We start from the raw sequence: 18,339 nt of genomic DNA, 5'->3' as shown, positions 1-18,339 counted from the left end.
GTAAACCTTTCTGCGGGTTTGAAGGACGGGTTGCCCATAATAAGTGAAGCGTCACAAACAAATGCCTCTTTCCGAGTGGCTTCGTTGGGGTCTTTCGGGACTTTTGTGGCCCTTCCGTTTCGCAAAGTCGGGGCAAGGAAGAGGAGCCGCGCGCGGCGGAGCCCTCACCCCTCAACCCCGCCGCCTTCCACGTCCCTTGACAGACCTCGCCGGCTGCCTCCAGCGCTTGGAAATAGTCCCGGTGGCTTCAAGGGACGGGACCCTCTCCCAGATCAAGCGACGGACAGGACGGCGACGATCACCCTCCTCAAAGCGCGGAGGCGCGCGGAGAGAGGAGAATCCTTCCGCATTTGACACCTCCGCAGCTGCAGGCACGACTCGAGGCTCGCCGACGAGCCCCTTCTTAACCCACCTCCCGCTTTGGAAGCGTCCTTCTCCCCTTTCAGCCGGGGCTATTTGCGCAGCTCCCGCGCGCGCTGGGAGGAGACTGAGGAGAAACCATGGGGGGGGGGGGGAGAGGCTACCCGCGTCGGAATCCCCAGGGAGGACGAGGAGTGGGCTGGCGAGCTTCTCCCCCTCCCCAGTCCCAGAGCGCTGAGGGAGGAGGAGGAGGAGAGTCCACCACCCACCTACCTCCCCGCCCCCGCCCCGCGCAGCTGGAGGGCCATGCTAGGGAAAGAGGCCACGCTTCCCAAACTTCCTGCCCCACTTTCCTCAACAGCCGGCTGCCAGGAGGTGCCGCCGCCGAGCGCGCCCCAAGTGTGAGGAGCCAGGAGAGAGCCGCCTCAGGAGCCGCCGCCGCCTCCCCCCTGGGGGGACCGTGAGCCCGCCACCCTCCCCGCGCAATGAGCGAGCCCCGGGAGAAGAAGGCGCCCGCGGCTTCGCCCCCCGGCGGCACTGGCAAGGGCCCCGCCGTCGTCTCGCTGCTCTTCTCGCTCCTCTCGGTGGGCGCCTGCTTCCTGCTCAACGCCAAGACCTCTCGGCTCGAGGGCCGGCTGGTGGCCCTCGAGGAGGAGTTGGCCGCCGGCCGCGCGTGGAGCCCCGGCGAGCAGCTCGGCGCCGAGCCCCTGCTCACCCTGCTGCAGCCTCAGGTGGACGGGCTCCTGCAGGAGGTGAGTAGGCAGGGAGGCGGACGGGCTGCTGGCGCCTGCGACGCCTAGGACTCTGGAGGCGGGCAGGGCTGCGGCAGCTCTCTCCGTCTCCAACTTCTCCAAAAACTCGCGGTGATTGACAGGGATCCACCGTGGCGTATGCCGACAGCCCTGAGCCCCATGAAGAGTGCTCTTCCAAGGCTGACCAAGCCTGGGAGCTTCACGAACGGGTCGTGGCCAGAGCTTTCGATCGGATGAAGCGCTGGCAGACCGTCGCTCCCCCAAGCGCGCGCTGTGCTATGTTCGCCTTGAAAGTGCCTTCCAGGACACTGGTGTCGCTTCTGCTGCAGCAGGCGAATCGGGTTACCTCTTCTCACTTAGCTGCTGGAGGGGCAGGCAGACTAGCGTCTCCAGCTTCTTTGAATGCGAAGTTTATGGGGTGCCCTTGGTTGCGTGCTGTTATCCTCCTCCTCCCTCCAAGGAGTTTGGAATAGCGTTCCTTATCCTTCTCTCTCCACCCTCTTCCTCATTAAAACAGCCTAGGCTGAGATATATCGACTGGCCCAGTGTCTGCAGTGAACTGAGTGGCTTAGAACTCAGATTTCCTTGGCCCTTGTCACACACTGCCAGGAAAATATGTTCAGATTCCAGGGCTATGGGTCCCAAAGGTGGGGAGCAAAAGAGTGCTTTTGAGCATGTGCAGAATGCTGTCCATCAGTACACTACAGCCAGCTCCAGTACATTTGGGATTAGAGGAGAAAGAGCTTTCAGATTAAAGGGTGTGATTTCATAAAATCATAGAATTGTAGCATTGGAAGGGATCAAAAGGATCATCAAGTCCACCCCCTGCAGTGTGGGAATCTTTCACCCAGCATGGGGCTCAAACCCAGTACCCTGAGATTAAGAATCTCATGCTCTACCAACTAAGCTATCACTCAGGGAAAAGCTTGGCCATTAGCACCTTTTGAAAACATACCATACATTGGTGACTGAATCAAATTTTCAAAAATAAGTGCTATGGACCACTGAAGAAGTTTGAATATTACAAACATCACATTCTGTAAGATTGAGGAAATCCCCATCATTTTAAGAATAATTCCTCAAAATAAGAGGTACTTTAGTAACCTTTTCGTGTTAGTGCTATTGTAAGATTTAAAGAGAAATTTAATTGCATTTCTCGAGTACTTCTGAATAGAGTTGCAAAGGTTTACAAAGTGTGACCCATATCTTGGAGCTTGTGTGCTAATTGCATGATGAAAAGCATTTTGATGGATGCTAAGGCTTGTATGGAAGCAAAGTGCCAAACATTTTACTGCTTACAAAAGTTAATTGTGTTTCCTCAAGAGGACCTTCCTAATTGCCCAGCTTCTTTGATCCATGTGGAGATGAAACTTCATGATTCTCCACTGGTGGGTTCTCTTTTTGTGAGAACCACTAATATAAATGTGAGAAAGAGCCTTGTGGCACCATAAAGACTAACATATTTATTTATTTATTGCATAAGCTTTCATTATAATATAAATATGCAAGTCTTTAAATTGCACATTTTTTTTTATTATTCTGTTGCAATGAGATAATATTGATTATCTCTCCAGATACTAGTGTGAAGGTTCATGCCAGAGGAGACAGAAAATGATATTGAACCAGTAGTTTTAGATAACATTCATGATGACACTTAGGGTTTTCTTATCCATAAGACTTTGGAGTATGTGGCCAGCTGTTTGAATTCTGGAGATCATGGATAGACTTTTTAATTGTTAAATGCTTCAGATCCAGACTCGCACTAAGAGCACAGTTTCCCTGTGAGTTGTCTTGATATTAGATTGTACAAGACAGCTCAGGTCTCTTGGTTGTGAATACTTTATGAAAAATATATGTAAAATAAGGTCAGAGTAAATCATTATGTAGGTATAGCTCCATTATGGAAAAATTGCCCCCAAATTGCTCAATGTTTAAACCTGACAGCAGTGTATATAGGCTGTCTTTAACCCGTTTTGCTGTTGACTGTGAGCAGGCAAGTCAAGGAAATAGTAACAGGGAGTTTTCAGATGGACCTGACGGATACAGATCTTGCAGAGCTTCAAATGTCATCCATCAAACATGGACAGTTCTGGATAGTGTGGGCATGCTTCCCAGGCTACATGGATTCTTAAGTCTGCTGTATTACTAACAGCTCACTCATGTAAGGCAATTGTCCAATAACTGTTAAGCATATTCCATGCTAATCCCTTTGCTGCCACAGTAAAACTTGCAGTATATCCTGGAGTGCGCTCCTGGCTATAGATAGAGCACTTGTATCAGTATTTTGGATTTGGGATGGAATTTCTATGTCGTTTGTATGATCAGTTCAAGGTTATTTGTATGTGATAAATAACTAGAACAGCCTTCCCTAGCCTGCTGCCCTCCAAATGTTTTGGACTACAACTCTTATTGGTCCCAGCCAGCATGGCCAGGTTCGTGAGGACTGATGCAAGCTGCAGTCTGAAACATCTGAAGGGCACACAGTTAGGAAAGACTGTTCTAGAAGAGCAAGAGGGGAGGAGTGGGGAAGTCGCTTTTGGAGTAGGAGTAGGAGTAGGAGTAGTGCAGCAAAAGGAACTGACATAGCAGAATCAGTTCTTTACTTGGAATGATAATTATGGATAAGATATGGACAGCATATATATGTTGGTTTGATTTTAGGTTGAAGAGGCATCATTGTAAAGATAGCAAAATACAGATGGGAGGCAAAATCTTAGCTCTCTAATGGGAACTTTCATCTCTGTCCAGATACATTTTGCAAATCATTAATTTTTGTATAGTATTACAAATTATTTCTTGCCCTGTAAAATGTAATTCGATTGTTGGAGAATATTTAATTGTTGAGCAATTTTTGAGCATATTTGAGATTTTTTTTTAAGTCTTTTGACTGTACTGAAGCACTTGGATGATAAATCAATGAATAATTAACACTGTTGATTAACCATTGATTAATACCATGTATGGGCGGGGTAATAATAATAATAAATTATTATTGTTATTATTATTATTACTACTACTACTATTACTAAGTCAGCTGCTTTGTTTTAAATGAGTGCCAGTGAAATTCTATGTGTGTCTGCTCCAGGTTAAGTTCTGAGCTTATATCCAGGTATGCGTGTGTAGGATTGCAGTCTAAGTCTGCAAAACTTTACATGTTTAGTGGTGTATAAGCCCCATTGAACTCAGTGGACTTCTCAATAAATGCACCTAGAATTACACTATAATGTCTTGCAATTATTGGCTACGGTGAAGGTTACATTTCCATGATGGGCATTTACCAAGATCATATTTACGTTCATATAAACAAATAATATGGAAATCCATATGTTCCTTAGGGAATGCTTTCTCATTATTTATGTTCTTATGATGATAGGGTGGCCAGGTGAAAGAAAGAAAGAAAGAAAGAAAGAAAGAAAGAAAGAAAGAAAGAAAGACCAGAGCTCCTGCTCCTGTATTAGTTGTGTAGAAGAGAGAATTTTATGTAAGCTACACCTGCTGAAATTTCATTCTCTGCAAAACTATTAAAGCTGCCAGAGCCCTCACCTCTCCTTTACTTGGCCACCCTAGTAGTAGGCTCATATCCTTAGCAACACTCCCTGAAACTTACTACTACATGTTACGTGTTTGACAGTTAAGGATTGTGCATTACTTGTTGCATTATGTGAATCACTTCTTTTTATAATATTGTCATGTATGTCAGAAGATAATTCTTAGCGTCAAAATCCACAGTATGAAGAACTAGTTCTTCATTGCCTTCCTATATTTTATAAGATGGTTCACTGGTTTCCTTGATGCTAATTGCTCATGTGCATAAGCCGCAAACGGACTTGATGGCTTCAGGATTTGAACAATTCACTGGTTGGCTAAGGAATAACGGAAGGCAGTATAGAAAAGCAATCTTAAACCTTGGAAGTTCTTTTTGCTAAAGCGTTTCCTTAAGGGAAGCAAATGTAATGTTGCCTATTAACTGTATTGCGAGTTTGTTATTTTTAGTTGTTATGGGACAGTGCCAAAGAAGGGAGGAGATGTCACTGAAGGGAGATCAGTGATGGCATGCTAGCTGAAAGAAGAGAGCTCCAAGGGGGCATTGGAGCATGTGGTATAGCTCACTCTCATACTGCACAAAATGTCCCAAGAGTATCTCTGTAGGTGAAGCCACACAGTCATGGAGATCTCAAATGAACTTACATAGAAATATTCTTAAGGACAAGAACAGCTTGTCGTCAAAGGGTGAACATTTCTCCCAGGCTACCACCTCTCTGACCAGTCAGACCTTGTCCTAAAGGAAACCTGTAGAATTCCTCTAATCAATAAGTTAGGCAATCTTTGGTGAATACACAGAACCAATAGGCTAAGTAGAGAAACTTCTCTGTTTTTGTTAATTGTATATAGCTGGGCAAATTGCCTTCCTCCAACGAACATTCAGAGTTACTCTGGAGGCAGCCAGTTTGCCCAGCTATATCCATCATTATCTTGGTCCTCACCAACAGGGAGAAACTGACCAACAACGTGGAAGTACTGGGAACTTTTGGAGGAAGTGATCGTGTCCTTATTAGTTTCATTATACAAAGGCATTTTGATTCAAAAATAAAAAAGATTAATGCTTTTTATGAAATATTTTTCCATCTTATCATGCATTTGCCACTTTTAGTGAAATCCTATGCAATCTTGTTCAGAGGCAAGTCCCATAGAGTTTAATGGAGTCTACTCCCAGGTAAATTGTGCATAGGATTACAGCCCAAATGACAGTTCCAATTTGTATGTTGTGCCCTGCATTTTTTCATTTACAGTGGTACCTTGATTTAAGAACAGCTTAGTTTATGAACAACTTGGATTAAGAACGCTGCAAACCCGGAAGTAGGTGTTTTGGTTTGTGAACTTTGCCTTGCAATAAGAACATGTTTCGCTTCCTGTTGAGTGTGTTCCATTGTAAAATGCTGCTATGGGAAAGCACACTTTGGTTTAAAAACACTTTGGTTTAAGAACGTACTTCCGGAACAGATTAAGTTCATAAACCAAGGTACCACTATGTTTGCACTTGTCCTTTTGTCACTTTGGTTCCAGATAAATCCTTAGGACGGCTTAGAAAATCAAACAACTTAATCTTTTTTTATAGAATAAATCAGTTAAATCCCCATAAACAAGTACAAATTGCACTCCAAAAAGTAAACATAAGAAGTTGCTTGAAATAACACCCAACTCACTTCTCAAACCCCTGCTAAAAGTTATGTTTTCACTGTTCTCATGTTAGATTGGAATCTGCCGGCAGGCTTTCCTGGGAAGGGAATTCTTATTCTTAAAATTTATATACCACCCTTCACCTGAGGATCACAGGGCAGTTTACAATATAAAGAGGAGCAGTTAACTACTGAGAGAGTCCTGCTCTTTGGTGTCTGCCAATCAGGGCAAAGAAAAGGCTCTGGGCTCGGTCTCTTCTAAGTGTATTCTGAGTTTGACAAAAGAAATTTTTCCTCAATCTTGGCTGTGGTTGTTTAGGGCTTAAAGGTTAAAACTAGCACTCAGAATTGCACTTGAAAAGAAGGTGGAAAGCAACCAGTTTTAGCATCTGGTTAATGTATTTCCTTTGACTCACCCTGTAACTAATCAGGCAGACACTTTTGGACCTGGCAAAGTTTCTCAACAGTCTTTGGAGGCAACCCCATACAGAGTGCATTACAGTAGTCCACGCTGAAGGTTACAAAGCCATGTGTCTCAGAGGCCATCCTTCTATAGGAGTGACCACAGCTGCTAAATGAGTCAAAACTGAGGGGTATTGTTATTATTATTATTATTAATAATAATATCACAGCCCTACATGGAAATTCAGGTGTGTTTTATCTTGTCTTCTTTTGATTGTAGAACTTTTAAAGGCAGGGATTATCTCTTACTGTGTTAGAAAAATGATTATAAGTGGTTTTAGTTAGGAATGTAGGTGAGCACTATATAAATAATCTAAAGAAAGCAAAGAAGGAAATATAACAGTGAATGGTTAAAACTGCTTTGGACTCTGGACATGTGGATTCTTATGTATTCTCCATGAGTGGGGATATAGTTTTTTAAAAAAAAAAATGACAAAACTCAGCAAGGAAAAATGCCATTCTGTCCTAACTTCTTCTTTGCTGTCATGTACACTTCAAGCTCTAGATATGGCAGTTCAGCATCCTCCACTTTGGATTCTTATGACATCATTAATTGCATATCATCAATGTGAATTTTACATCTGGAAAATTAATTGTTATTTGAATTTGCAACATTTAATTTTTTAGAAAATTGGTTTCAGCAGCTAGTATTTACACTTGATTTTAATGTAGAATATTGTTAGAAATGTCTGTCATTGTTTAGTTAAAATTTGAGTCATAGGGCAGAAAACCAGCAGAGACATTGGGAAGTAATTAAAACTTTGCAGGGGGTGCAAAATCCGAATATGGTTATCTATTCAAATATTTAATAAGTTTACGAAGAGCTTTTTGGAAGTATAGCCAAATGAAATTCTAAATAGTGCAGTCAAAGGCTTCTCTGTAAACTTTACTTTGGTACCAAGTTGCCATTTAACTAAAAAATTTAATGCATTAACACCCCCTGCCCAAAGACTGGGATGTAGTAATACCTCTCTACTTGTTCTGAAACAAAGACTTCAATTCAAAGTGGATGGTCTTCATGCTAGAGCAGAAATATTAATGAGTGCAGATTAAAGAAGTATGTAGTTGTAAACAAACAACACTGGTTTAATTCACAAGAACTATATTGTTTCCTAGTAGCCTTAAAAACATTCAGCTTATAGGCCAGTCCTAAAACTTGGAAGTGTCTGCAACTATGGTTGGAACTAGACATTTTGGAACAATATGGTTTTGCAATTGAGGGAGTGAATCAAAATGTGAGTGCTTAATCCTTTCCTTGAATTCTCCCCTGCATGTTCTCCCAGACCATAAATGATCTACCCACACCCGAAGGAAATCCCTACTTAAGGAGAAACACCGTGGCTTGGCATTTGTGGGAGAGAATTGGAGCAAAACATGGCAAAATGGTTGTGGTGTTTGTGCTACAAGCAGATCCATTATGATTGCTATTGCTCCTGTTTTTGTTATTTAGTATTATTTACGTATTAAATTTATATACTGCCCTTCATCAGAAGACTGCAAGGTGGTTTACAACATACAGCACAAATATCTGTACAATACAAAAACCAAAACTTGCATTTCTTCATCTTAAAAGACAAAACAGTCCCATGGATGCTAGCTAATGTGAAATACAACCAAGAGTTGTTTAGTGTTGCTACCCATGTTGTTGGGAATTCAGCAGTCTTTCTAAATGACAACCCTTAAGCATTTCATAAAATAAATAACTAAGTTAGGGATTTGTAGGTAAGCCTTCTAGAACTCTGCACAGAAGAACATGGAGAAGTACGCTAGTCACCAATGTACTAAGATTGTTCTGTTTCTGAATCAGTTCATCACACTTGGTTTAGAAAAACCCATCACCCCCACCAAAAATGACCCCAAGATTAGAAAAGCCTTTTTCATATACCGGCAGGGACAATACTTTAATAATACTTTAAAGCCTGGCCTAATTTGCAGTGCAGAAAATATTCTGATTTTGTAAAAGTTCACCTCGAAATTCAACCATGTTTTTCTCATGGAGAAAGGTGACACAAAAAGATTAAACATGGGCCAAGTTCCTAGGTTATTACCAAACATCAGCTAACAATTATGCACCTTTATTTTAACCACCCAAGTGAGATCCTGCCAACTACTAACAGTAACTACCCTGCTTACCATGTCCTATGTGGAGTCACTGAGCCCACCAAATTAATTTAGTTTCACCTATTCTTTCCACATGGCATTCACTCTGAGAAATGAAGCAACATGTGGCATTAACAGGAATCATTTCATTGTTTTTGTAAACAATGCTGTATCATAGAATCCCATAACTGTAGGCTAAAACAGTGAAATGGACTTCCTCCAAAGGGGTGGACTCTCCTTCCCTGAAGGTTTTTAAGCAGAGGTTGGATGGCCACCTGTCATGGATACTATACTTGAGATTCCTGTTGTGCTGGGAGTTGGATTAGATCAGGCACCCCCAAACTCAGCCCTCCAGATGTTTTGGGACTACTATTCCCATCATCCTTGACCACTGGTCCTGCTAGCTAGGGATCATGGGAATTGTAGGCCAAAAACATCTGGAGGGCCAAGGTTGAGGAAGCCTGGATTAGATGATCCTCAGGACCCTCCCAACTCTACAATTCTGTGGTTCTATGATTCTATGAAGTCTTCTACATAGAAACTTAAGACGGCACATCACATGCTAACAATACAGATTGTGGTCAATCTGTACAGTTTTAAATCTCATGGTTTCAGTGGGTGGGAGGGGATGTAAGCATGTGCTTAACTTTCCTAATGAAATCAGCAGGCCTTAATGCTTAACTGTGCATTGTATGTATATGAATAATAGCAATAATACACTTTAAAGGGCGCACTTGCATGCACACACCAACACCACTTTTTTCTGTAATTATATGTTTTTGTCCTCCCCCCACCAACAGAAACTGAGTGAAGGATTAGCCAAACTGCGTACAGCAAGAGACGTATCATCTGAATGCAGGTGCCCACCAGGTATGTAGAATGGTCACTTGTTGTTACTGAGAATGTCTTACCAGAAAAATATGAAAAACACGTGCAGTGATTTTTTTATGATGAGAATTGTCCTCCTGACATGCATTTGCCCATGTGGAATCGCAAAGAGGTTTTGAGTGTAGAAAGGTTATCTTCCCTCTCAAAGTACTGTATTTTTAGCCCCATAGCGCGCACCGGCCCATAGGGCGCACCTAGTTTTTTGGGGGGAAATAAAGGAAAAAAAATATTTTCCCCCCCCCAGGTGCGGGGCTGGGGTGGGGGAAGCCCGAGCTTCCCCCGCCCCCAGAACAGGCTGCTATCTACAAACCGTGGGAGAGCTGCGCGACTTCGCGCAGCTCTCCCACGGCTAGCGGAGAGCTGTGCAAAGCCTGGAGAGCGAGAGGGGTTGGTGCGCACCGACCCCTCTAGCTCTCCAGGTTTCAGCGAAAGCCTGCATTCAAGGCTTCAGGCGGCTATCCCTGCCTGAAGTGTGGAAAGGGACCCCTCTCGCTCTCCATTCGCTCCATAGGATGTGCACACATTTCCCCTTCATTTTTGGAGGGGAAAAAGTGTGTCCTATAGGGCGAAAAATACAGAAATCTGACAGACTTCTCTGCTGCAGATGGTAAGAAACGAGTAGCTGATGTGATAAATTCATTGCCCTTTGTGATTTCTACAATGGCTTTGCTCTCATCATGCTATAAATTATGCCTGATATATAAATTATACTTACATGCTTTTTCTGTTTATCAAAAGTACCGTATACCGGATGGATCCCGCTCGCTGCCTTGACTTCATTTTTAGCTGCGGGGCTGGGGCGGGGAAAGCCCGAGCTTCCCCCGACCCCAGCCCCCGGAACAGGTCCGGGAGCGGAAACAAGGTTGCGAAGCCTTTGGAGCGCAGTGTGAGTTCCCGCTGCGCTCCGAAGGCTTCAGGGATAGCCACCTGAAGCCTTGGGAGCTTTTGCTGAAGCCCCACTGCACTCCCAAGGCTTCAGGCGGCTATCCCTGAAGTGTGGAGAGGGACCCCTCTCGCTCTCCATTCGCTCCATAGGATGCACACACATTTCCCCTTCATTTTTGGAGGGGAAAAAGTGCGTCCTATAGAGCGGGGGGAAACGGTAACCTTTGTCGAATCTCCAAGTCCTTTCACTGAGTCGGTGGCGGACTTTGAGCTCTCAAATTTCAGTGGCACCCTGTGCGACACTAAAATTTGGCATCACTCCACCTCTCTTGCTCCATTCTACATCATTGTTGTTGCGCCCCTTGCAGCGCAGCATCCAGTGCAGCCACACCAGTTGCACTACCCTAAAACCATCTCTAACTTACTATGTAAGAACTGCTTTTACATAGTCACCCTATAAGCTTTTCACCGCTCATCGTAGCAAATAACTCAAATGAATAATTGAATGGTTTTGATATGTTTTTGTTACAGCTGTGTTTTGTGAGGTCAAACTAATGAATAAGTGTCTAATGGCTTCAGTATGGACAAAGTATGCAAATACTCAGTTGTTTGTATGAATATTGCCCATAATACTTGGAGCAGCATGAAGCATGCTATCCCATATTAGACATGTCTGCGCATCATATGAGCAGGGTCGTTTTTTAGATGATGGGGTCAAATGCTTCCATATGAATATCTTTGTTTTGTACAGAAACTAAAGTCCACCTACACTTCGTTGGTTCATATATTATTTAGTAATGAAAACATCGCAGGCTCCAGCATTTGGAACCATAACAGACAAAAGATTGTAAGCAGGAATTTTCCTGACCTACCATAAGTGGACATAAAACTTATAAGTCTGGCTCAGCATCGTTTCTGAAATCGTGAGAAAGGGGAAAGCATGCTATCTTCTTTTGATCTTTAAATTATGTATAATAGTTTTAAATATTCGACTTATAGCTCTTTTAAACGTAACAGTATAATTGCAGTCCTCTTACTTAGCTAACCGCTAGCAAATAAATTGATAGCTGTCTTTAAGCTCAAAGTCTAGACTGACTTTCTTTAAAATACGCTAGATTGATTGAGACGTTAATCTAAAATTCTTTCTTGCATGTCAAAATGTCAGTTACGTTTGAGGAACAGGAAGTCTGTCTAATTTTTAAATGTATGTTTTGGAATATCTTTCATTGGGGTTTCCGATTACAGTCTTGTGTCCATTTTGCATTGAAATGTATGCTTCCACTGCAGAGTTAGTCTCGATTCCTAGCAGAGTAAACATAGCATTATTGTGACAATGGGCTGGGCATTACTGTTGGCGGACCTTATCCTTGGCGCGAAAGCACTTGTGAGGCTGATTTGTAGGATTGAGCTGTTCCTTATTTTTGCCTTCTCTTTTGTGTTAATAACTACACTTGAAAACAAAATACAGCTAGGTTCCCTGATTATGATGACACTGGTCTGCTAGCTAGGAAAAGTGATGCAGGATCTGGGTAAGTGAGGGAGTTTGGGGTTGCATTTGACATTTTGCAGTCAACTGATATCTGCTAATGTTAAGTGGTTAGAATAGCTTAGAAGGTTCTCTTGCTGGCCTTTTGTTCACCCTGCCTACTAGGTCATAAAGCCACCACCTTTCTGAAGCTAAGCAGGTATGAGTCTGGTCAGTGTCTGAAGGAGTGACTGCTTGGGAACCGCATGTGTGCCATTTTGGGCTTCATCTCAGGAGAACAGTGAGATATAGATGCAGAATTAAAAAATATGACAGGAAGACAAAATAAGAGAGTGTGACGGGAAGGATTGAGGGAAACCCGTCTCCTTCTTTATGTGCTTCTCTTTGTCCTTCCGTTCTTCCTGAGAAGCAATCTTCTTGCCTACCTGCCTTCTTCTCCATCCTCCTCCATTCTCTGGTCTCTTCAGGGCCAAACAGGACAATAAATCTGCAGTCAGATTGCCGGTCATTTTAAAGGAAGATATATAGGGAGAGGTTTGGATCAGAGCTGCAGTGCTGAGGGGAGGGACATTTATCCCTCCCTGCACATGATTTCCCCTATCTGCATTGCCCCTCACTGTGGGGAAAATCATGTCAATTTCTGTATGGAACTGAATTCGTGACTTGGGAACAAGGGAAGCATGTGGCTGTGGCTTTCAGCTTGGCAACTGCCATGCCTATAGTTCTGTTTTAAAAGGAGAAGAAAAATATTCCAGGAACATGGTAAAGTTGCCTTCCAGCAGAGTGATTATATTCATACACAGACTAATTTATTGGTAGATCTACTTACTGGGCAATTACAGGAGTTGCGGCCAGTATTGTGGCAAAATTCTCATTTAACTGGATCAGTATATGAGGTGCCAGTTATGGCCAGCATCCAAAGAGCTACCACTTAGCTGTGCTCAGATTCTTGGGGCATGGCCAGTAGGACTGGCCTTTTTAATTTTAAATAGCAGACACACATGTGATGTAACATAAACTATTTTGGAAAATCACCTCCACTAAAAAAACAACATTTGTTGCATGGGATGTAGGTTGCTGATTAAGACATATGGAACCAGTGGTATAGGCTCTTGGGATCTAGGCCTGAAACCACAGAACCATGATTCATTAAACAAAAAAATATTTGGGTTCAAACACTATTATAAATTGCGACACATGATTGAAAATAGATCAAAAGATTCAGACACTTGCCCTCCTCTCCTTGCTGCCTTGGAGTCTATGTTAGGACCTATTGCGTGTCGAGACCCCGCAGCCACCCTCTCATTGGAAATAACACACACAAGGACACAGCTATCAGGTTTATGTTATTGGGCAAATTTTGGCCACAACTTTATTGAATTACAGAATGTGAGCGGTATTGGCTTAGGCATTGATTGGACCTGACTGTATCTGACTCCTGCCCATTGTGCAGGAAGTCCAGTAAGGGTAAGCCACTGGTAGGGGGAGCCCTTCGATGCGAACCAACTCAAGCTCCCCCTGGTGTTCCCGTCAGGGTCGTGTCAAGGTCCTAGCCCCCAGACGGGCTTTGGACAAGATCAACACTCCCGGATTCCTTTAACGGAATACCCTTAAGCATGGAGGGGCAGGTGATGGCCACACCTCCCCTCCCCCATACAAGGTCAAACACTGCCTAACCACAACCCTAACAAAATTGTGATGATTGCTACAAGGTAGGCAAAAACCAAGTGGCCAGTGCCAATTTGCCAAGAGGAAAAATTCCTACCAGGCCCCTCGGACAACCAAGGCAACCAACCGAAGTCCATAGCAAGGCCATTGCCTAACCTGCAAGATAGGGAGGGAGGATGATTGAGGAAGCGAGCCAAAGTGGAAGTCCTCTGGCTCGCTCCTCAGTTTAAACGGCCCCAGGCCACGTCCCCCAGCGGATTGGCCGGGATCCCCCAGGCAACGGGGGACAAAGTCCCCCGCCCCCGGTGGGGAGTGGGTGGCCACGCGGTCCACCGCAACTCCTCCCCACTGGGAAGTGGAGCAGATTTGTAATATCGCTGGGGTATACCGCTCACTTACGCCTGGTCCAGTGATCAACAGGCGCCACAGAGGCTGTGGAACCCTTTAAACGACTCTAGGGAGACATAGGGAGGGCAGATGAAGTAACTGGAGATTAAGGAGAAAAGCATAGAGGAGAACCAGAATGAAGGAGGATGGCTGTTTGGGAGATGGGAAGAAGGAAGACAGTACTTTCAACAGGTGTTCCTGAGGAAGGAGGCAAGGCAGCCAGCAGGAGTAAGTGTCATTCTGGGCAGTGAGAGGAAGGCAGGGTGGGGAGAGCAGTAGGAACTTGCCCACTTGAAAGAGGGGATCCATACTCATACCTTTGGCAAAGAACAGAGGCCCTGGGAACAGCAGTAAAGTTAAGCTGGATCCTTTATTAAAAATATTTCTTAATTTAAAACCAACAAATAAATGAAAACATGAAACAAGACAAGAGTCGAACAAAAACAGAAAAAAATTTTAAACCCACAAAATTATCCAGAATGTTTATGCATATAAGTAAAGCTATGAATGTTGGTGCCAGACATGCCTCCTTAGGAATGACATTACAAAGGTGGGGTGCTACTCAAGAAAAGGCCTTCTGCTAAAGAGGCTACCTGATCTTAATTCATAGACACTGTGGTATGGTATTTGGATCTCAGGCTGTTTAGGGTATTCAATATAAGCTGGGCATTCTTTAGGAGAGGAAAAAGGTCCTTCTAAGTCTTCTAGCTAGGACTCATGGACACCTGACATGGCCTGGCACAACCTGGGTAACCCCTGAGAGACACGGGTGGGACCAGGAGAAACTTGTGATTGGAGAGGAACCATTCCACTACAAAGTATGAGAGAGATGTCTCTGGGAAAGATCTGTGGCTGACACCCCAAGGACAGCCCTTGGGGGGCCACAAGAATGCTTCTTCAGGTCCACAGCGGGTGCTAGACAGAGCTCCGTTTCTTGAGAGAGAAGCCAGACTATAGACTTAAGACCCCTATGCCAGCAACATAAAATAACTGTTTAGAACTTCTCCATGTCCTGTCTTTCTTTATGGAGCCCATGGATGAGGGCCTGCTCAGCATTAGCCTTACTGAGGGATAGGATCACAGCTGTCTACAAATAACCAAATGTTCTTGATCTCAAGTTAACTTTCTGTAACTTTCAAAAAATAAATTGTGAGGTTTATTGATCTCTCATTAATGCAAAGGCTCAATAGGACTTGCTCCCAACCAAGTGTGTACAGGAACACAGCCTTAGCCACAACTAACTTAAGTTGTGTGGAAAATGCAGATATTACACTGGAAGTGTCCTCTGAAACTCTACGATCTTTCTATAAAGCCTTTGGCATAGTTGACCACCAGAGGGAGCTAATATTATTTCATGAATACCATAGAAACCAAAGTATTGAAACCATTAAGAGAAATTTGCTAATAAATCATCTGAAATCCATTCTATAATGTGGAAAATTGCTCTAGAGCTTTGCAAGCCAAATAGTCTAGAAAAACTGTTCAGTTTCTCATTTGTTCTCTTTATTTGGCTATTAATGCATCTAGATAAAGTTTTCTGCTGTAGTGTGACTGGAACCTCATGCAAGTGCCATAGCTCAACTACAGTCTCAACAGTATTGTGTGTAGAATATTGTGTGTACAATAAGGGCTTTTTTACACTTTGGACTGGAACATTGCATGATGAAAGGGAAACTGAATCAAAATACTTTTTGTACAAGCAGAAGGACAGTAACTGCCACAGAAACTACTTAACGTATCACAGTATATAAACCTAGTGCCAGCATTTTTTGAGTCTTACTTTTTGAAATAGTTTCTTTCCACCTACGTTTCTGTGAATTTAGACAGCGGCTGGAGAATCATCTACAAAGCAACAACACCAGGCAGGTGTGGCAAGGCGTACAAGAATTAACAGGGTATAAATTCAAGGATTCCCTGGCAGACGAGGGAGGGGCATCCCTCGCAGAGGATCTGAATGCCTTTTTTGCCCGTTTTGAAGCAACATCTGCAGCAACACCTGCTGAGGCTTTACCACCACCACCACCACCACTCCCTGTGAAGGCTTTGCCACCATCACCACCATCGTCATCATCAGTACAAAGGAATGTGGTAGTCTCTGTGGAAAAAGAAGAGATGAGGAAGGTGCTGAAGGGAATCAACCCAAGGAAGGCCACAGGGCCAGATGGGGTAGCTGGAAGGGTACTGAGAGACTGTGCAGATCAACTAGCAGGAGTTTTCACTGGGATTTTAAATCGATCCCTAGCCCAGGCTATTGTTCCATCCTGCCTAAAGTCCTCTACTATCGTTCCAATAGCAAAAAAATCTAACCCGGAAGATCTGAATGACTTTCGTCCAGTAGCACTCACACCTATAATCATGAAGTGCTTTGAAAAGCTGGTACGAAATTATGTCATTGCCTGTTTACCAGACGGACTGGACACATTCCAATTTGCTTATAAAATGAAAAGATCGACAGAGGACGCTGTGGCGATTGCCCTCCATGCCGTTCTTGCACATTTGGAGCAGCGGGGGGGGGGGGGGTTATGCCAGACTGCTTTTTTTAGATTTCAGCTCGGCATTTAATACCATTCTACCACAACGTCTGGTGTCTAAACTGGAAGATCTGGGGCTCCCGTTATCACTTTGTGGGTGGATATCGGCCTTTCTGTCGGACCGCACCCAGAGGGTTCGGTTGGGCCCTTATACCTCTAATACACTTAAGACTAACACAGGAACACCACAGGGATGCGTACTTAGTCCGCTCCTTTATATTCTCTACACGTACGATTGTGTCGCTGCTCACCCTAGTAATAGGGTTGTCAAATTTGCAGATGACACAACCGTGATTGGGCTCATCTCTGAAAGGGAGGGTGAAACGGACTATAGAGATGAGGTGGAGTGGCTGACAGAGTGGTGCAGAGCTAACAACTTGCTCATAAATACAAGGAAGACAAAGGAGCTTGTGGTGGACTTCAGGAGACAGAAGAGCAATGTCCAGCCACTTCTGATTGATGGGGTCTGTGTGGAGAGGGTAACAACGTTTAGATTTCGGGGTATTGAATTACAAGAGGATCTGTCCTGGAGTGTCAACACAAGGGGGCTTGTGAAGAAGGTGCAGCAGAGACTGTACTTTTTAAGAATCCTAAGGAAAAACCATCTTCTGCAGAAACTGCTGCTTGCCTTCTATCACTGTGCCATTGAGAGCGTGCTCACTTATGGCTTATGTGTGTGGTACGGAAGCTGTACTACCCAGGACAGGATGGTGTTGTGCAGAGTTGTTAAGGCAGCAGAGAGCATTGTTGGCTGCCCACTCTCCACCTTAGAGCAGATTTATGCCACAAGGTGCCATAGGAAGGCACTGGACATAGTAAAAGATCCATCGCATCCTGGTCACTGTCTCTTCGAGCTCCTGCCTTCGGGACGGAGATACAGGACGATGAAGACAAGAACGAGCCATCTTAAGAACAGCTTCTTCTCCAGAGCGATCTCGGCCCTGAATGGGAAACCTGGACTTTGAAAGTCATCTAATCTTCCTTGCTGTATTATATTATATTGTTTTAATTAGTGTTTTTATAGTTGTTCTGATTTTGAGTGGAGTGCCCTATCTGGGTGGATGGAGCAGCCAAGTAATTTCGTTGTCCCTGAGAGGGGGCAATGACAATAAAGATATTATTATTATTATTATTATTATTATTATTATTATTATTATTAATTTAGCAAATGGTTCTTAAGTAGAAATACATTATTACATTGGAAGGTTGCAACATTGTAGAATATTTCACCTAAATATTCAAGTTGTAGAATTTATTGCTAACAGTGCTTTCCTCCCCTAATGGGCATCACTGAAAAACAGTGTTTCTGCTTTGATTTTAAGCTGAATAGTAAATTGTGCCCTAATCCAATTTCTCTCTCTCTGTGTGTGTGTGTTACACAACCACCCACAGAGTAGGTGTGGTATGTATTTATGTATCATAAAACTTGTGTATTCACAGGTTTTGGATTCAGATTAAAGCTAGCATGAGTGAGCACTCATGGAAGGTACATCTGCTCTCCTTTCAACAATGTCCCTCTCCTTTCCTTCCCCTCCTTGTGCCACAGTCATCAGGAGCAAGTTTGTTTGTTTTTGAGATGGGGGCTGCTGGGGTGAGGAGGGGAAGGAACACCTAGTTTTTGGAGGAGGAAAATAAGAAAAAAA

General features: G+C 43.7%; 1 protein-coding gene across 1 annotated transcript in view; it reads left to right on the top strand.

Annotated features, from left to right (window-relative positions):
• Nucleotides 1-280: 280 nt before the first annotated feature.
• LOC310839738 (uncharacterized protein) overlaps nucleotides 281-18,339 on the top strand; it is a 313,735-nt gene continuing 295,676 nt past the window's right edge. Inside the window, 2 exon segments of the mRNA XM_083728675.1 lie at nucleotides 281-1,112; nucleotides 9,652-9,721. Coding sequence (XP_083584801.1) covers nucleotides 846-1,112; nucleotides 9,652-9,721 — 337 coding nt within the window. The 5' untranslated portion in view covers nucleotides 281-845.

The sequence above is a fragment of the Podarcis gaigeae genome (genome assembly GCF_964106915.1).
Source record: "Podarcis gaigeae genome assembly, chromosome: 2".
NCBI classification, from domain to species: domain Eukaryota; kingdom Metazoa; phylum Chordata; class Lepidosauria; order Squamata; family Lacertidae; genus Podarcis; species Podarcis gaigeae.
This window is presented reverse-complemented; position numbering and strand designations above follow the sequence as displayed.